The following is a 20,743-nucleotide window of genomic DNA, read 5'->3' on the forward strand; positions in this document are numbered from 1 at the left end:
GCCGTTTGATCTTCTTGAGGACTGTCAACTTATTGCGTGACTGCATGGAAATTGAATTCTGTATTTATTTACACGGCAGGTTAATAGAATAGATGCCTTAGTGATTTGAAAGTCAAACAACCACACCTGCCATTCATTCCATTTCATTTTTTTTTCTCCGTAGAGGCATATCCACTCCTTTGTTCTGTTTGGCTTGAACACACAAAGAGAGGATGATAATGAACTGAATGGCTTATCCTGTGCATTCTAACTGCAGAATGCACTGTAGCTCAGACACAAATGAAGTAAATCCAGATTTTTATGATTGACAAAACAGTTCTGGGGAAGATTTTTTTTTTTTTGTTACATCCTCATCTACATTCTGCAAATACAGCTCCTTCAATAAATACCCATTAAACAACCACTGGAAGGCAAACCTTTGTCTTGTTCTCAAGCCCTTTGCAGCCTTTAATAGATTTTCCCTCAGATGTTCCCTGTATTTTGAATCTTTCCATCAGCATTCCCAGAGCATCATTCTACCAACACCACATTGTCCAGGCTGACTTGCGGTGTTACTCATTTACTTTATTTTGACACTCTTGATGTTTTGAAATTAGAAAGTTCAATTTTGGCATCAGCATAGGCTCTTTTCTTATCAGTCGGCCTTAAAGGCTATATTTGAGGAAAGTCCAACTGATATTTGTTCCATCGATAAATTTGAATTTCTGCAGCTCCTTCAGAGTTCTCCGATTAATGTGATCCTTGGCCGGTCTTCATGTTGTCCTATGTTAGGATAAATTGAAAAGAGCTCTGAAATGCGTGGAATGTCATTTTACAACTTAGCCATGATTCTCCTGGCGTGGTGCTTTGTGTTGATGATGCCGTTTATTCATAAACAATACCTAAAAAAAATCACAAAACAGATGAATTTATACTAAAATTATTATACACACTGATGGACTCTATTAGGTAACCTCTAAAGGTAACTAGTCTAAATGAATTGTTTCAAGGGTATTAGAGAACATGGAAGAATAAAATGCATGTCATACTTTTTTTTTTCGAATAGAAAAATTTAATAGCTCAATGCAACAGATTAGAGTTTGCCATGGCTGTGTGATAAAATCTAAAACAGTTTAAACAGTGTGAATACTTTCACGAGGCACTTTACTAAATGCTTTTTATCTGGGCATTGACTGACAATACCTAACTGGGCTTTTTTTCTGGAAAAAAAAGAGAAGGAAAAACATACGATGGCCCAGTTTGAGTAAACTCTGCCTCAGTGCTCGCCTATCTGCTCACACTGGAGCTTTTAACAGACTTGTCACGCTGGAGGATGCTGCCGTCAAACAGAGGACAAATCCAAGGATGTCAATTGAATGCTGAGAACTGTCTGTCATCTGTCCTGATGTTGGTCTCTCCATTGTGATTAGCATCACTTAATATTCATGCATGCCTATCTGACTGCGGCGATGATGCCAAGCTGACTCCTGTTGTTTGTGTACAGAAGAAGCTGTCTCCCTGTGATGAATACACGGATGATGTAAGAGCCTTGTGGTGTTACGAGCGCATCAATATGTTACGCCAGTGTATGCTCTGATGGTGTCACAGGTCAATTCAATAAGAGGAAAGTGATATTGCAACAGAGACAAGAATGTGAAGGCCTTGGTCTCTGAGAGTTGCTTGGTTGTGCATTTGCTAAGCAACACTGCCACTCGGTGGTCAAAGTTAGGTACTGTATAGCAAAACGTATGGAGGTGAAAGCTGCACAGATTTGAAGACATCCTAAATGAAAATGAGACACAAATCCCTGCCTAGAAAAACATAGGGTTGGTTTTAAACTGACAAAATACCTCAGCTTAGCTTCTATATGCCCCAAAATTTAAAAGGCTGTTTTTCGTTTTTTTTTAAAGTTGTACACAATTCTCCTTCCTGCATTAAACCAGGGACATCCTGAATTATTTTATTTCATATTAACACTTGTATGTGTCAAGTTTGTTTCCTTACTTCTCCAGTAGTTTAGACTTTTTTTTATATTTTATTATTATTTTTTTTTTTTTTTTTTACCTCAGAGAGACTTCATGAACGTGTATCATTGTGGCACAGTGACAGTCAAGGCCGGGAGGGGGAACGGTGGTGCGCTCGCCGCAGATGGCAGTGCACATTTTTTCATTCCTTAAACAGACACAAAAAGCAGCCGAGGGACCAGGGCCTGTCTGTGGGATGTGCTGGGGAAGAGTAGGTACTTGGCACAAGTAGCAGAAACAATTAGCATCACATAAGCAGGGGCCCGGAGCAGCAGGAGGCAGAGGGAGAGGATGGCGGAGAAGAAACACGGCATCTCGTTTTCACCAAGAGGACTTTAACAGATCTGCATACACACTTCGAGACATCCTCTTCCTTTCCTTTGCCACAGCTCAAACATTTTTTTAAGAGACAGTTTGTGTCGTGGCTCATTTAAGTGACGTGTTCCTGTTCCCGACGTGTTTTTGTTTGGATCTGTGCATTCTTAATTGGGGAACAGGCAGAGGAAGTGCAGTGTCCTTGGAGAGGCGTTGCATCCCACTCACATCCCAAAATTCCTTTTTGAACAATCCTGGCTATTCCCATTCCAGTTCTGAAGAAGAGATGATATTCTTGCTGTAGATTGGAAAAAAAAACAAGAATATATATATATATATATATATATATATATATATATATATATATATATATATATATATAATATATATATATATATATATATATATTATATATATATATATATCAGATTTTTTTTTGTTTTTTTTTTTTTTTTTTGTTTTTTGCTAAATGGTGTCTTACTCAGTGCCAGTTTAATATGCAAACTAGATATGTTGTTTAGACTAATCTCCAGAACAGCAGAGGGTCCCAAGAACACTAAAGTTGTCATGTATGTCAGGCACTTAATTGCAAATCTTTTTTTGAAAAAAGAGACGTCAGTAGTAATAATCATTCAACAATAGAAGAAATCAAGAACCTTGATTATTAATGTGTAATTTTCAGTTGCAAACCAATTATCCTTCTGTTAAACATTTTTTTCATAATTGCATTTTGTTGCATGAATACATTTAATCTGGGTGAATTGGGGTTGAGCAGTGAAATGGAAAAAGTTTTGATGCTCATACATGTAACTTTTGGTAGTGTTTTTCAGTAAGTTCAAGATATCTGGCAGTAATTATGGTAGGATGGTTGCCAGGCCACAGAATCAAATTTTGTATAGGATCGTCTTTAATCCCAAAAAGGCTCTAACATTACCTAAACACTCTCTGTTTTAAGCAGCTTTATTTTTTTTTCACATTATCCCTGGCAATACAGCCTTCCCTTCAAATTTTATTTAGAAAGTCTACATGAGTGAATTAACTCACACTTGACACTTGACCATCTGCACATTTTTAGTTGCTTAACACAGATAGCAGCCAAAGCTGGTCCCTTCATATCATCTCGATGTGATGAAGACATCTATCTAGTCAACTAAGGAGAGAAACACAAAGCTGCAATTCCAGTAACTTACACAATGCTTTAAAGATCCATTTGGATCAAAATCTCTGTAGAATGTTCCTGACACCTATGAAAACATATCGTCCAACACAAGTGGCAAGGTGTAGCCATTAAAATTCTGGTGAGGTTAGTGTTACAGTGTGTGTGTGTGTGCTCTACTTGTCAATTCTGCAATATTTATTTTATTTTTTTTTTTGTCAAAATTTATTTTTTAAAGTAATCAGGTCCCCTTTATGCAGTTTTATTTATTTTTTTTACCAATACATTTAATTAACATCAACAGTTTGAAGCTATTCTGACAGTGTTCAAGAAATTGTTACAACATAATAATAACGATAATCTGCACTGTAAAAGTCAATGAAGCCGTGTTGGTACAATTTTACTCTGCAAGGCCGAACACAGAATTGTTTGGTCGCTCTTATCATTTTAATCAGTGTGAAAAATATGTTATGTTAAACCTTTTTTATGGACGTTTTATATTTCACTTTATTTATCTGAGTGGGGCGGTCTAAAGAGGAATTAAATAAAATTGAACTGTTAAAAATGCAAAAAATGACCATTAGCTGTAAACTATGATCATATGCCACTTGATAAACAAACTTTGTTTATTTCTCTCAGATGTTGTCAGTGAAAATGTTTAAACAAATAAGTGACAAGAGTGAAATAAATGAAATGAAAACATAGCTTCAGAGACTCCTCCTCAAAATGTAGAAATATAAAGTCTTTTACACAGAGATGTGACAATAAAACAAAAATATAACGTGAAGTGTAGAAAAGCATTTATATATTTTTATTTCTTTTATTGTGCATCCTCCAAATGCAACATGAATAGAAAAATTGTCTATTTCACTTTTTTGCCACTAGACGGCAGCATTATTGTCTAATGAGACAATTTCTAGGATCAATTCGAAAATGTCAGAGAACATGAAATATTTTTCATTCACTTTCCTCAACATAATATGAGGTTGAAAATAGGTTGAAAATAATCCTCAGATATTCAAATTCACATCAAATTCATCCACATGATGTAATGTGCTGCAATGTGTCATCAAAAGACCTCAGTAATTACGTATTTTCTTCTCTTTTTTATCTTTCATGTGCTCCATTAAAGATTTGTAAGAAATATACCAAAAAAGTTTTTTATTTTTTTTTTCCAAACTAAATAAATGTATACAGGATTTTTTTTAAAACAATAAAACTAAAACAGGAGCAGTCATTTCTGTTGGATTGTTTTACAATATCTCCCAAATATTTTTCCAATTTTGTTTTGCAATATGGGTTTTGCAAAATGCTACATTTTGCACCTTAGGAATAAGCATATTTCTCAAAAATGACTTGTCATATCTTTTGTGTTGTGAAGTAGATTCATTTTAGGCCTTCAATTGTGGGATAACAAACAAAATAAAAAAAAAATAAAACATATTCTAGTTTGAAGGATTTGTGTAGTACTTTACAACTTATGACTTGAGAAAATAACTGCTGAATGTCAGCAAATATAAATATACTGCCTTTCTTAAATAAACCAATGCTGCAAAACTTAAAAGAAAAAAAAAATCAAGTTGGGCCTTCCCTTTAAAAGGTTAACCTAAACAAACACACATTGCAAAGTCCACAAAGAATGGACAGTGAGTGATTTAGTTCAGTCAAACACAAGCTGTTTAAATAGTTCCCACAAAAAAAAATCCCATCCCAAGACAACTGAGCAGAATGGCTGCAAACATCAAGACTCTTGTCTGCATCGGACTTGCTGTTGTTTTAACAGGTAGGGAATGTTTGAGCTGTGAAAAAGTGGATCTATTTGAAATATTACATTAATGTTTATTTCAGGTGTCTTGTTTCTTTCTGTTCAGGTGTGGGAAAGTCTGCCTTTATTGGAAAAAGTCACAGTGGGGGAAAAGATGACCTGGTTCTGCAGTATGTAGTTAACAACTCCCTAAGGGAGCATCCAGTCCTCACCAAACTCAGATTGGTAAGTAAACCCTGAAACCCGTAATATTATTTTATTTTATTTTTTTCAGGCAACTGATGACAAAACAGAGCATGGGACCGTGTCTTTATGAATCACAGATAGTTTGACAAAACTAAAGTTTTAGTTTAGTTTTGTTTTTGTTATAATCAATGTATTATTATTATTATTATTATTATTTAGCATTGCAGGCTAAAAGTTGACCTCAGGCTTAACCTGGCAAGAGGTTAAGTGGTGATTTTCAGTAACCATCAAGCTGGCACCACTTTATTAACAGGGATGATAAACTGGTGTTTATGAGATAATTGTGTGGCAATAACAGATTAACCACTCTAACATAATTTGAATCTTAACAAATAAAGTTTGTAACATAAAGTGAATCATCTCTTGCTATTTTGAAGTGTGTTGAGAAACTCATGGAGCTAATGATCAAACTCACTTCTGAAACCAATGAAATCATAAGTCATTGATAAAGCGTCTTCCATGTTGTTTTGCTTTTGTAGCGAACAGTATTCTGTTCAAACTAATTATGCAAGCACTTTTTGATTGAGCAATATTAAACTTGATATTGATTTTTTTTATTATAATTTGTTTCTCTGTGAATGATTAACAAGATACTATTCAGGGACATTTGGCCAGAGGTTAAGTAATAACAAATGAATCATGTGTTCTTTGTTCTTTCTGTCTCCACTTTTTTTTTTATCTCAAATGTACTGTTTACTGAGCTCCGTGGTATTGTATGATACTGTATCCACACTAAAATTGTATTCACTGAAAAAGAAGTAAAGAATATCTTGTTACAGAGTGACAGCAGCATGGTCCTCAAACACTAGAGGGCAGACACACACCAGTAAAATGGAGCAACACGCCGTCTAAAGCTGCAGAACCAGTTCTTCTGTGTTTTCATTTCAGAGGACCCTTGAAGATCAATGGAGCAAAATGATGGTGGCAGCAGAACAAGCCCAGTTTATGGCAAATCTCATACGGCTGATCAATGCCACAAAAGCAATTGAAATAGGTGAGATAAGGTTAAGCATGTGTCGCATGTCATGTGGATTTGAAAGTGACAGAATAAATCACAAGTTTATAACAATAAATTATTGTGCAGAGCGATTTGTTTTCCTCGAATAAACATTTTGCTCACCATAATATTTTAAGCTAGATTCTTGATTAGTTTGGCTTTATTTCTTTTTTGAGTAAAGCAAGTCTTTGTCTTTACACAATAATTAAAATTTTATTGTAAAAATAAGGAAATATTCAATTCATTTCAGAAGAAAAGTGACAATAACTGTCATAGTTCAGAGCTTTGATCAAACCATTTAATTGTTGTCCAGCTTCTAGTTTCCAGCAGTGATTAATTTTTGTGATCAAATAGCATAATTCAGATGTTTACAGACAGTTTTCATGAAATGTTATGGACTAACCAATATATTTATGATGCAGGGATGTACACTGGATACAACGCTCTGAGCATGGCTTTGGCCATGCCAGAAAATGGACGAGTGGTAGCTTGTGAAATAGACGACACCTACATAGAAATAGCCAAACCCTTTTTTAAAGAGGTGAGAACAGAAAAAATAATAAGAAAAAAGAGAGAGAAGAAACATGACTTGGATTCCTCTATTGTGAATGTCCTAATGTTTCAAAGCCTTTAAAATAATCTTATTATCAATCCAGATTATATTACACAAGCGTACAGTTCTTGGTCTACCGACATCAGAATTTGCCATTTAGCTTCTGTCAGAGCTAATTTGTGCAGCGGACAGCAGATTGCACATTTAACAACTGTCAGTCTGTCTCCAGAAATCCTGCAGGCTGGACACTTTCAAGGTGTCTGCTCAGGAAACTGTGTTGCAGAAAGATCCCAAGCCAAGCAGTGAAATCAATGCCTGTGTAAACCCTGACAAAAACATTATTTTGAAGTGGCTGCATAAATCTCAGTTTATGACATGCTCCTTTTTATGCAGGCTGGAGTGGAAAATAAGATTGATGTTCAGCATCAACTTGCACTTAAAACTCTGGGTAAACTGTTTAGTTGATATTATCATTGCTCTCATACAGATGTGAGTTTTGCTTTTACTTTTTCATCTTGTGCTTTGTCAGATGAACTGAGAGCAGTTGGGGAAGCCGGAACATATGACTTTGTGTTCATTGATGCTGATAAGTCCAACTATGACCGATACTATGAGCAGTCTCTGGAGCTCATAAGAAACGGTGGCATAATTGCAATCGACAATGTGAGTAAAGTTTAAGTATTCAGTTCATGCTTTGACAACAAACATAAAGTGAATCATCTCTTGCTACACTGACAGGTGCTATGGAGTGGAAAGGTTGTGAACCCTGCGCCCAATGACACCACGTCACAGACTCTAGATGCTCTTAATAGGAAGATACACCAGGACCAGAGAGTTGAACTGAGCATGCTCACTGTGGGGGATGGGCTCACCATCGCTATTAAGCGTTAATGGGGGAGTTTTTACGACACAAATGTGTTGAACTTATAATGACACTATTCATTGTTTGATTAATCCGTTTACTCTCTGTTCACATTCTTTCTGTAAATTCAATTCTTATTAGTCTCCACAGTTTTAGACATCAGTATCATGTCATAGGGCTTAATTATAAATATATAAAAATAACACATTTTGAGCTGTTTTGACTGTTCATGATGTCCTTCTGTTCAGTGCATGTGGGCGAATAAAGCAAGACCACAAATGAGAAAACAGTGGAAAAAAACTGGTTCTGAGACAGTTTTTGAGACAGTTCATTTATATCAAAATTAAATTAGGTTATGTTCAAATAAAATTACTTTTTATGAAATAGTCATAATAGGGAAAGGAGAAAACAAAATGCTGTTTGCTCTCAGACAGTGAGCCACACATGGGTAAAATTTTACATGTCTGAGTATCCGATCTTCAATGGCAGTGTCTTCAGTCAGGTGCTTATACAGCTCTGCTGTATTTCAGACCACTACTGTCTTCCTACCCACAACCATCTACAACTCTTTAAAGATTTTCTCACATTTCTGTCTACAAAATATTGGTTTGCACAATGGTGGGTTTTGATGTGGCTGACACATCTCACTGTCCAGGGATCCATTCCACTAAAGGGAGCAGAGATGCCATTAGAGGAAAATACAATTGTAGGCTATTCTGTTTTTAAATACACAAAAATGGAACATGTCCAATGTCTTTTTAGTATCACGACTATCTTAGATTGAGATAAACATTAAAACAAGACAAAACAGGCCAGCTGTAGCTCGACTGGATTATTTCCCAATGATGAACTGATTGTCAAAACATCATTTTAATTGCGCAACCTTTTTAATCTGTGTGTAAAAACAACACATAGCAAAACCAAACATTTGTGCATCAGAGGTAGAAGGAAGGAGTCAATTCAAACAAGAACTACCAGTGTAAGCAAATGCGACCAAGTTCAACTCAATGACCGCAAGGTGCCCGGAACTTCATTAATACTTCACGCAACGCAAAGTGATTTAACAACAATCCTAAGACAAATGAGCCAAAACTCTGGCAAACCATCTTGAAGAAGACGCAAACATTTCACCCGATGAAAGGTCAATTCTACCAATCGCATGAAATGTCAGAACATTTCTCAGAGGAAAAGGAAAAATAAATAATTAAAAAGACAGAAATCTGAATGAATATCTCATTCCCAATTTTGAGATTTGACAAACAGAAATAGTTTTGGTAATCTAATGACATAGCGAGAAAAATGGCGCGTATTTTCATAGTGTGTGAGAATATCAAGTTTCATTGCAAATATAGATGTAACTGAACTGAGTGAGCAACTCTACGGCCGACATCTCCGTCTGTTACTTTTGTTGCTTTTTGAAAGATGTCGGAGCTAAAGTTAATTGTTTTTGTATTGACGTCGACGTCGGTGCTTTCCAACGTCATCGCTTTCTGCGAAAAAAAAAAAAAAAAAAAAAACGTGGAGTAAGGGTCCATTAAAGCACCGGCTGACGCGACACCTTTTCAGCACCACGGACAGCTTCGTTCTGCAAACTGGGCAGCTGGTGCGCGACTATAAAAGCCCGCACCGACGCCTCGCTCTCTGCGCACTGATCCGCACTGACGACATGAGCCACAGGATGGACGACAGGTTCGGCTTCCCTCGTGGAGCCCTTCACGACACGTATTCACAACACAAGCCGAGACGATCGGAACTAGAATCCAGGAGCGTTTCCGCGGACGTGAGCTCCCCGCACGCCGGGTCTGGACAGCGCAACGAGAAAGAGCTGATGCACGGCTTGAACGACCGACTCGCAGGCTTCATAGAGAAGGTGCACCGGCTAGAGAACCACAACCATCTCCTGGAGAGGGAAATTGAAGACATCAGGGGGAGAGTGAAGCCCGCGTCTTGCTTGGAGGAAGAGTATGGTCCAGAGCTGAGGAGGCTGAGGCAGCTGCTGCAGGACATCACCCACCAGAAGAACCAGATTGAGATCGAACATCACAACCTGGAGGAAGAGCTCTCCACCTTGAGGAAACGGCATGAGCGGGAGACGGAGAGCAGATCAGAGGCTGCGAACAGCATAGTGACCCTGAAGAAAGACATGGGCGAAGCGTACCAGGCCAAACTGCTGCTGGACCGGAAAGTGGAGTCGCTCGTGGATGAAATCAACTTTCTGAAGAGAAACCACGAGGCCGAAGTGTCGGAGATGTGCGACCACATTCAAGAAGCTCAGCTTAAATTTAAGGCGCACGAATTTGGCCATACCGGCGTCACTGCGGCACTCCGGGACATCAGGACGCAGCTGGAAGGTCACGCCGGGTCCGACGTCCAGCTGGCCGGGGAAAGTTTCCGAGTTCAGTTTGCGAGACTGACGGAGGCCGCCGAGGTCAAGAGAGAGGCGCTGAAAGCGAGCCAGCGGGAGATCCAGGAGTACAAGAAGCGTCTGCAGACCAAGAGCGTCGAGCTGGACTGCGCCAAAGGCACCAGAGAAGCTCTGGAGGCGCAGCTTCACGACGTCGAGGACCGCCACAAGCAGGAACTTATTCACTATCAGGTAAGGCATGCTTCTTCTTCTTCCGCTTCCTGTGGAGTTGACACACAGCTAAACAAGGTCATATTCTCTCTTAACTCAGAACACAATCAAAGAGCTTGAAAATGAGCTCATAAACTGCAAATTCGACATGTCCGGCAACTTGAGGGAGTACCAGGACCTGCTGAACGTGAAGATGGCTTTGGATGTGGAGATATTTTCATACAGGTATAGTAAAAATAGCATGAGGATATCAGTAAAACTTATTGATAAAAATAAATTAGAGGGACCTTGAATTATTTCATATATTGTGTGCTTTCTATGTCCATATTTCAATTTAAACGTGCAACTGTATTACTTATTAAAGGTAAGCCAAATAATTTGTGTAAAAATGTTACATACCAAATACCATAATACATGTAATGTAAACTGAAACTGCTGATTCTATTAATCAGTGGCTCATGCTTTATTGGTATAGTTGAAGTTAACGAGAACTATGTTTGCATCTTATATTTAAGTAAACTGTAGTTAAACACACAAATTGAATTAATTAGTATTAATCAACTGAGCCTATCAACTTAAGCTGCATTACAGGAGGGTTTTTTTAACAGTAGAAAAGTGTACTCCCCTTAAACTTTTCAGATTTTATCACATTACAACCACAAACGTGAGAGTATTTGGTTTGAGCTTTCTTAGATAGACCAAAAATAAGGTATGTGTAAAGAAAGTAACATTGTAAACAGAGGATCCTCAGGGTGAAACATGGGGGTGAAGAAAACCATGTCATGATTTTCTTTGACCAGGCCAAGGAAACTGGCTTTATAAGAGCTAAAAGCAGAGTAATCCCAAAAGAAAACCTTTTACAGGTTGAATGAAAGGTCAAAATTCAGATCTTTTCTTTTTGCAAGGCTATAAAATGTAAGTTTACAGACGCTTCCCAGCCAACCTGTCTGAAGAAAATGTCTATTTCTATGAACTGACATGGTAGAGATACCCAGAAGACCTGCAGATGTAAGTGAAAAGTATAGATTGTCCCATTAATTATGTCTTTGACCATAACAAAATATAAAATAGTTTAAGAAGCAAGGCAGTGTCTGTCAGATCCTTATATGGACTAAGCTGAGAAAAGCTTAGAAGGCAAAGAACTATTAGTGCATCTGTATTAAATGTAAACTCTCTTCCCCATCCTGTAGGAAACTCCTCTGTGGCGAGGAGGCTCGTCTGTCCTCCATCTCCGTCTCCGACCCGCAGATCCCCTTGCCCCATATCTACCATCAATCACCTATTTACACCCTCCCCAGCTTCAATCGACCAGGAGTCACGCAGAGGAGAGCAGAGCCCAAGTACAAGTTTGTGGAGGAGATCATAACAGAAACCACCAGGGAGATCGAGATGTCAGAGTTCGAGGAGACGGGATCAGAGGAGACGGATGTGGGGAAGGATGAGCAGGAGTGTGGAAAAAGTGAGAAAGGGGGCAGCGAGGAAGAAGGTGATCATCAGGACAGTCGAGAGGATGACGGAAACCAGATGTCTGACAGTCAGCAGAGTCAAATAGCCTCCGATGAAAAGTTGGAAAGTGAGGATGATGGAAAGGTAGCTGATGATGTGGAGGATAATAAGAAAGAACAAAACCACAGTGAAGAATCAGAGAAGACAGCGGCTCTCAGCGGTGAAAACATGGACACAGAGGTAGATGACAACAAACCGGTTGAGGACATGAAGGAGAAAGAAACTGCAGCAGTACCTCATAAAACAGATATCTCTTCAAAACAGCATGATTCAGATAAATCAGAGGGGTATCTAGTTAAATCTGATGAGGATAAACAGGGTTCAACTGGGGCAGAAAGCTTTACCGCAGCACAAAGTGTGAAGCCTGCTGATGAAACCGTGGTTTCAAAATATGAGGAAGATAACAAAACTCTACAGCACAGTGGTGTAGAGGCGCAGGAGAAAGCCAAAGAATTGGCTGGAGAAGAAGTTGTGTTGACGAAGATGGAGGAACGTGTAGAAATTGCAAAAGCACCTTCAACTCCACCTGAAAATCAGGAGAAAGAAGTGAGCCAAATGGAACAAAAGGAAACTACTAGGATTGATTCTGCAAAAGTTGAGAAAGAAAACACAAAAAGCACCATAGATGCTATACGTGAAAGCAATAAAGACCAAGATAATTTCCCGTCTTCCAAATCTACAGCGAAAGCAGAGGCTGAGCAACCAGAAAGAGGTGACAAAACCCAAATCGCTTCAGCTGCTTTGCAAAAGGAAAAAACATCTGTGACTGCAGAAACAAAAGAGTTACAGCGGGGGCCTGCAAACAGCAGCCAGACACTGATCTAAAATTGATCTAAAGATTCAAAAGAAAATAAACAAAAAAAAAAAAGAGCTTTTGCTTAAGTTAAGAATGGACAATAAAATGTTGCATTCAAAGAGATGACAGCCAAAAATAAAGAAGAGTTCAAAAATCAAATGTCTAATTTTGGCACCAGTAGTTGAGCACAAAGAACAGTGCAAAGTACTGGAATGTATTTCCAACGTTCTTGTATTAAAAGAACAGAATAGGCTTTATTTTTTGCAGCATGACTGACCTCAAAGTTAAAACTGGATTTCAGATATCGTGAAACAACAAAACAACCTAATGTAACTATGAATGTAGATGCATTTTGGTCATTTGTTTGACTGACATTGACTTTGGTATGGTGTGTGCAAATAAAAGCAATATATAAAAAAAATATTGATTCTGGTATATTCTAAATTTTCTTAAACATCGTTTTTCCTCAATGTTCACAATTAAATGCTTTATTGGTGATATAAGGAAACGTTTTTAGGTCAGCACATTTCTGAGTTAATAAACAGCCTCCGGCAATGAGATGTGTATTTTGTAAAAATGTGCTGAAAACAAATATTTTAAAAGATCTGTGTACATAGTTAGTGGTCACTAACTCTTATTAGGGGTTTGTGAGGTATTTTAAATAAATGCAGTGCTAAATTATTTCAAAGATTTGCTACGGAGTCCTCATGGGGACACAGTAGGGGGGAGGGGGTGACATTTTGCGTTCCTTCGCAATATTGTACTGATCAGTTCATGTGGCATAATTTAATACAAAAGAAAAAAAAAATTTCATGTCCCCAGGAGGGCTGTGTATTTTGCAGAAAGTTAGTGTAACATCCTGCAAAATTTTAAAAAATTGGTTTGCGATAGGAAATAGGATTCTGTAAAAATTTCCCAGAAAAAAAGGTGTTAGTCTTCTAAAATGAGCCAAGTTCAAATAGGGTTTCTTAGTGGTCACTAAAGCATAGGTTTGCACACCTTATAAATGCATTATAATTATCACTCTGGTAGGCACTGATGACTTTAAAGACTTTATTGAAAATCCATACATACACAAAGGGACCTCAAAGACTTCTTGACAGGATTGGTCTCCTCTCGGAACAGAAACATAGCTTTACATGGTGCACATGTGCAACTTTACTCTAGTCCTCCAAATAATTTTATAGTTTGGCATCACTTGAACATTGTGTGCTCCACAGTTAATCTGTTACTGCATAATTAACAAAATATAACTCTGTTTGGGCGAGCCAACGTGCAGGTTTCTCAACCACTGAAAGAAACCCCAAACATGATCAGTTTAGGATAAGGTCACATGTGTAGCTTTGCCAAAACAAGACACAAGACATCCGTGTGTGTGCATTATTAGTATTTAAACACAAATCAAAATTAATTTTAGTTTTGGATTTGATAACTGCTATGATGGCAAAGAATACCAAAAGTTATGATTGCAGATATTGGAGGTAAAGTATGACAATCCTAAAGTTAATGTTGTGTTTTCACATAAAAAGGACAATGTTGGAGTGCCTGGGATCATTACACTAAAGCCACACACAGTTGTACTGATAGATTGGATTATTACAATTATCGTAGCAATGGTGAACAGAAACAATGACAAAATGTATAAATAATATGACAATGTATGTCTTTTGGTGTGATGCAATTGCAAAGTAAAAAGCATCAACAAAAATAAAATATTCTGAAGCACCAACATGAAGTGGTGCCCGAGACGGTGCTGCAGAAGCCTTTGAACCGATCTCTATGATTTCCCTTTGCTGGTTTGAGTTGGACATACTTTTACGGCCCGATTAGTCTCATATTCCCTTGTCCCTTGCTGCATGAGGACAGTTTAAGCTTCCAGTTCCAAACCCAGACCCAGCTTATGACCTCCGACATTGATGTTCTTTCCATCTATCAGACCAGAGAGAGTCAGTTTCACACCTACAAACACAAGGAAGAAGTTTTAGTCGTTATCTATACAAAACAGTTTTCAAGCTGATACTAGCCCAAATTCCACATCTTTCCAGACTGTGTAGAAATCATGTTGTAAAGTGGAAGGAAACTTGTACTTTTATTTTAAAGCTGCAGAAGAGAGTTCTGAGAAACCCATGGACTTAACTTGAATTTTTGAAGAAGCACACTTTACAATTCTCTCTCCATTGCTCTGCTACACTACAGCCTTTGCTCTACAGCAGTCTGTTTGAGAACTCTTTTTTTTTTACAATTTTCTTTAACATTATTTCCGCTGCCATTTGGTGATGGCACACTGATAATCTTTAGCTTGAGTGAAAGTATGAGCTGTGCAGTGGAAGCAGTGCATAAATGAGCACGATTGACAATACTAAGACATTCCTCCCAGCTCTTTTACAAATTACTTTGGATTTGACCATTACAAAGATACCCTGCAACAAAATAATTTCAAACTTGTGGTGGTTTTATAGCAAAATGTGAAAAAGTTCAACAGGTAATAATATTTCTGAAACATATACCAAGCGCTTCTGCAAATTACACTGCGGTAAGAAACTCACCTGGTCTAAGAGTTTGGGTGTAGCCAAGACCTACAAGGCTACTGTTGTTAACTTTAGCCTGAAACGTCCAAAAACACAGAGGGGAAAACAAAGATGTCAGTGAGCAGGATTAGGTCCAGAGTTTTATGGTGACTTTTATTGCCTTAGAACCATCACAGATGATGTGAAGAAAAAAAAAGAAACTTACACTGAAAGAGGCATCTTTATCCAGTTGGTATTTGGCAGCAATGCCAAAGCTTGTGCTGTTGTTGCCAGCTGTCCAGGCCAGGTTGATTGCAGTCTCCAGCTTGTCACTGGACTTCTGGTAGATGGAGCCACAAAATTCTGCTCCATCATTGCTGTAATGATTGAAAATAAATATTTCCAAATAAAAATGAAGTTAACCATGTCTGTTTTTCTGCAGAATGTGCGCTTTTTATAAGATGTTTGTAGGAAGCGTGACAGATGGCCTGGAGCCAAGAGCTTACACCTAGCAGGAGAGGACATCAAAGACTAAGGGTCAAAATTTTGGACTCAAGAGAACTACAAGAACTGCTTGAAGTCAAACTACTGCATTTAAGGAGACAGGATAGCATCATTGTTTTAGATTTGGATTTGTGACTCTGTTTGGCAGCTAGATTTTCGTTTGCCTCTCCCCCATTTTTAAACAACAACTTCAAGTGATTTGTAACCTAGGAAATGCTTGAATTGTAATAAATAGCACTACTGATGGAGGGTGTGGAAGGCTGAGATGAGAAGGCTTTATGGCCAAACTCTCCACTCAAAATTCTTCTGAGTGTAAAATCTATTCTTCAACTGTCTGTCCTTCTTTTAATGTTTAGCGAGAATGTTTAGGTGATAAACCTGACAAAACCCCAGAACTAATAAGGAGCATAAGGAGTAAAAAAAAAAAAACAACAACTCTGCATACACGTTTGTATGTAGCTGAAAGTCTGCCGTCTTGTAGCCGATGGCGAAGTTGCTCTTGGTCATTCTGGATTTGGCGGAGTCAAAGCTCATCTGGTAACCTCCGAGCCATCCCTCGTAACCAATGACAGCAGCTCCGTGGATTGTGGGACCAGCGAAGTCAAAGTCAACATCGCAGCCCAAGTTGATGTATTCACGCTTGTATGCGGTCTTAACTTTGCCACTCTTCTTGCTGTAAGTAAAAGAAGGATTTTGTTAAAGAAAAGAAAAATCTCTACGCATAAGACAAGTACCATTTCCCACATTATGTTTGTCTTTCTCGTAACCTTTTTTTGGAACAGATTTTTACTAAATTAACGCAACATCTTGACAATAAACACATAGGAAGAGTTTCAGAAGGAAATTCAAATTAAGATTAGTCTTTATCCCAAACAGGTAAGATAAAAAAAAAAAAAAACATACAATCCCAGTGAAGTGTTCAACATACTGGTTCTACACAGGGACTCTGATCACATAGCTGGCAAAAACACTGGTCAGAAGTATTTGAGGCAAAGATCAGGTTTCCATAATTACTTATGAAGTGAAGCAACAGGTTGAGCAACCTCTTTCTCTTGAGTCCTGGATTAAAAGACACACAAAAACATATCCCCAACCATCATCTTACCCAGTGTTGGGTGAGAAGGTTGTGTCAAATGTCAACTTCAGTCCTTTTGTAATCTGCAAGATAAAAAACATTTTAATGTATTGGAAATAAGAAAAGTTGTGCTGCTCCAGCAAATGTACACCCTGTTCTTTTTGTTGTAGCTGCTCTTAATGTACAAAAATGTTAAACATTTATGCAAACCTGATCTTCAATAGCAATTTCTGTTCCCAATGTGTTGTCAGTGTTCCACTTCTCAGTGAAGGTCAAGCCATATTCAGGCCGGTTGTATTTGGTTTCCAGGGAACCGACAACTTTGCTGGTATCGGTGTTGGACGAACCAGATGTTTTGAATTCCTGCAGGAGACATTTTTAGATAAACTGGGATCACTTAACAGGCATGAAATTAATAACATTACCAATTGTAGTACATTTTGAGAAAATTAATTATTGTAGTTTATATGTATTTTTGTTGCTATACTGATTTTTTGTGGGTACTCTATAAAATTAAAGGTAATCAAACAAGTACTTTTGGAAGGCAATGTGGCTAGAATGGAGATTCTGATGAACGAAGTAGAAGACTGTAAAGCATTGAACTTGGGAGAAAATAAAGATTTTGAAAGTTCAAGGCTGAGCGCAAACAATACTTCTAGGTCTTTTTTTGTTTTAAAAGCAACATATGGATTTAATAACTGCCAACATGATTATTTCAAAATCCAAATCATCTTACAACTCCACTGGCTGACTTTGTCTTGACATCAAGCTTCACCAGGCCAAATCCTGTAAGAAATATGAGTTTCAAATTTAATTAGAAAGAAGAAGCTTCAACATCTTCATGAGAGTACAAAGACCTACCAAAGCCTTTGTTGAAGATATCCTTGGCAGACTTGCCCAAATCAGCATAAGCGGGAGGCACGGCCATTATACCTGCATATAAAAGGAATGGAACAATTGTGTGTATATATGAAAAACAAACTTACTAGATCCACATAATATTACAGTTTCATTTGAGTACAAAACTCATTATGTTGGTGAATTTACTGGAAAAGGAAGCTTGGAGAATTTATTATGTTTTTACACATTTATGTGTTTCTGAACTAGTCTTCTTTTACTTTTACACAGCAACTGGGGTACAAAATGTTCAACTCACACTTCTTTTTTCTATTTTTATTGCATTGTAAACATTAGTTTCAATCAAATTTTGTTCTTGTGTTTTCAGTGTGTATTTAAATTTTTTTCTGTTTACAAATAGAAAAGTAACAGAAAAAGGCTTATCCTTTCAATATAGGCTCCAGTGCTTGATGTCCCATTGGACTGCAACGTTTGGATGCATTCCTGCTGAATTATCTTGTTGGCAGACAGCTTTTAGGTTACATTCATACTCGAGGCCTCAATGCTCAATTTAAATTTTTCATGTGAAATAATTTTTTTTTTTTGTTTTTTTTAAACGTGGTCATGTGGAACAAAAATTATCTACACTATTTAAGAATACATCTAGACATATATAAAACACTCTGAGTTGTAAAAGCTGTTTTTATACTTCTCTCTCCTATCCAGCTACACCTAGTAACTCATAGTTACTATATATATATATATATATATATATATATATATATATATATATATATATATATATATATATATATTTATATATATATATATATATATATATATATATATATATATATATATATATATATATATATATATATATAGTTGTCTATAGATCAGTTAAGGAGTCTAGGCCTCTCTTTTCTGTAGATCTCCTTTGTGTAGGTAAAAGGGCGGACCAAGGCCAGTGGCCTGGAAGGGAAGAGATAACAAATAGTTAGTGCACCCAGACTATGGGAACAGAATGAGATGCTCAACTTATCCAAGTGGCCTTGGAGGGAGCTAGGTAAAGGACGCCTCCCCCTCTGGCTGTCTATTTGGTTCATCCTGTCTATCCTGTTTATGTTATGTGTCCTAATTTGGTTTTGGACATTTGAAACGACTCCCACTTCCTGTGCACCAATGAAATGTATATGATTCTGTGATTATTTCAGCCTCCTCAGAACACACCAAGAGTTTGCAAAAATTTAGCTGTGTTGTTCTCAACTTGCAAGTGATATTAAAAGTGTTTGTTCTTCGCACTTTTGCTGCCTCAGTCTCATCTCTAGAAAATCTGTGCATTTCAACAGTCGGTCACATTTCCAAATATATGCAACTTGGAAGTGATCGCCTGCAAACCAGCTAAAAGTGTCCCACATGAGCAGTATAGGAGGTAGGCACATCACATTTAGCAAATCATCATTTGTAGTGTCTGCATTTACACACTTTATTAAGGTAAAGCTTGGTCTTATATCCCTGTTATAACCAACATATTACACATAGACAGACTTATCGCTTAAATGTGCATTTAAAATGTAATGATCAAACTTTTGTTGCTTATTAACAAAATATGCAGCAAAATATGCAATATCAATAGAAGTGCATACAATAAAAATATTAAGAGGAGCTTAGTAGTCTTGTGGCAAGAGGGATTAAACTGTTGTGGAATCTAGTTGTTCTGCATTTATTCTTTTTTGTGAATGATATGAATAAGTGCTGAATTGTCTGAGTTAGAATCTAAAATATATAATTTTCTTACATAACCTTTTTTATACAGTTTTTATACTCGTTGAGTATAAACAAACCCACAATCTTTGCCAACATAACTGTTTCATTTTTTTTTATGAGCACCTCTGGCACAAATGACATCCTGTGGGTCAGGTAGTTAACTTCCAAGGTTACCGGGAAGAACAGGGGCCATTTTAACTACAATGGGTAAACTACTTATTCGTGACTCTTAATGCTTTTTACTGTAAATCAGTCGCTAAATCCAGTTGGACTGGAGAAGGCTTTGACCGGTGCTAGTTACGGTGATGAGCTAAAATAGCTTATTCACTTTGGCTGTGGCTGTCGGCTAGTTTTCGCAGTGCTAACAGGCCAAATAGATATATAAAGCAATATCTGAAAAAACAATTGTGACTGCTTTATTTCAATAATTAAGAAAATGTGTTTTTTTTTAAACTACAACAAAAGCCTTCCAGTAAGAGCACATGTGTCAGACTTAGCTCGCTCCTGCAGCTACTAAAGCTAATTATGTTAGCCTGCAGAGTTCCGCAGTGAGTAAAACTACTCTCTAGTTTGTGTCTTAAGAAAACACAATGCGAAAGTAGATAATAAGATGCCTTACCAGTTGAAGACTGTGTTAGTGTTACACTAAAGTGACTCTTTGGAAGTGTTCCTCACAACACAAGGCAGAAGCAGGCGTCACCGGTTGGAGGGCGAGCTGAAGGAGACTGTTCTGCAACGAAATGCTGACCTTTCGGTTTCCAGTTTAGGGCCAAGGGCGCCCAAGCGTTTGCCTGAGTGAAAATGGGTTTACATCACAGACGGCAATTTGGGCTGAGATTTAACTTCAGTTAACCATTTTGACTTTAAACGTAGACGCTTAAAGCTAACCTTCAATTTTTAATTCTTCGAAACGAGTTAAAGCTGTTCACTTGTTTTCTTTTTAGCATATCAAAATAAAAAAATATAAATATTTTTGCCTTTAAGAGTTAATAAACCACTGCCCGATTAGTCATCATTTTCTAATTTCAAATTACCGTTTTATTTATGTTTTTCTTTGTATCTAATTGTTGCTACTTATTTAGTTCGCTATTTAGTTTCGATGTAATGAAGTCTTATTTACCGAAACAGTTTATATTCGGAACATGTTCAAGCCATCTTTGTACTTCCTTGGGGACTTTGGAACATAGGCATAAATACGTGTTCTTATCAATACTATGTTAAAAAAAATCCCGAGCTCAGAGGTTCTTATTGTTAAGAATTTAAAATGAGGAATAACTTG

At 37.4% G+C, this 20,743-nt stretch overlaps 3 protein-coding genes across 3 annotated transcripts; 2 read left to right on the forward strand and 1 right to left on the reverse strand.

Annotated features, from left to right (window-relative positions):
* The first annotated feature begins 5,118 nt into the window (after positions 1–5,118).
* On the forward strand, positions 5,119–8,211 carry comtd1 (catechol-O-methyltransferase domain containing 1). Its single transcript, XM_055030256.1, has 7 exons — positions 5,119–5,257; positions 5,346–5,464; positions 6,374–6,479; positions 6,905–7,023; positions 7,429–7,483; positions 7,565–7,698; positions 7,774–8,211. The coding sequence occupies exons 1-7, from the start codon at positions 5,203–5,205 to the stop codon at positions 7,924–7,926; spliced, it is 741 nt and encodes a 246-aa protein (XP_054886231.1). The 5' UTR covers positions 5,119–5,202; the 3' UTR covers positions 7,927–8,211.
* A 1,221-nt stretch (positions 8,212–9,432) lies between these two features.
* On the forward strand, positions 9,433–13,173 carry LOC129360136 (neurofilament light polypeptide). The gene is made up of 3 exons (XM_055030250.1): positions 9,433–10,493; positions 10,573–10,697; positions 11,663–13,173. Exons 1-3 carry the CDS (start codon positions 9,564–9,566, stop codon positions 12,801–12,803), a joined length of 2,196 nt encoding a protein of 731 aa, XP_054886225.1. The 5' UTR covers positions 9,433–9,563; the 3' UTR covers positions 12,804–13,173.
* Positions 13,174–13,813: 640 nt separating this feature from the next.
* On the reverse strand, positions 13,814–20,215 carry vdac2 (voltage-dependent anion channel 2). The gene is made up of 9 exons (XM_055030255.1): positions 20,084–20,215; positions 17,722–17,793; positions 17,597–17,646; positions 17,071–17,223; positions 16,891–16,943; positions 16,231–16,458; positions 15,508–15,658; positions 15,321–15,378; positions 13,814–14,733 (listed from the first exon to the last, which is right to left on the reverse strand). The coding sequence occupies exons 2-9, from the start codon at positions 17,786–17,788 to the stop codon at positions 14,642–14,644; spliced, it is 852 nt and encodes a 283-aa protein (XP_054886230.1). The 5' UTR covers positions 17,789–17,793; positions 20,084–20,215; the 3' UTR covers positions 13,814–14,641.
* Between the last annotated feature and the right edge of the window lie 528 nt (positions 20,216–20,743).

The sequence above is a fragment of the Poeciliopsis prolifica genome, unplaced genomic scaffold (genome assembly GCF_027474105.1).
Source record: "Poeciliopsis prolifica strain line A6 unplaced genomic scaffold, Auburn_PproV2 SCAFFOLD005, whole genome shotgun sequence".
NCBI classification, from domain to species: domain Eukaryota; kingdom Metazoa; phylum Chordata; class Actinopteri; order Cyprinodontiformes; family Poeciliidae; genus Poeciliopsis; species Poeciliopsis prolifica.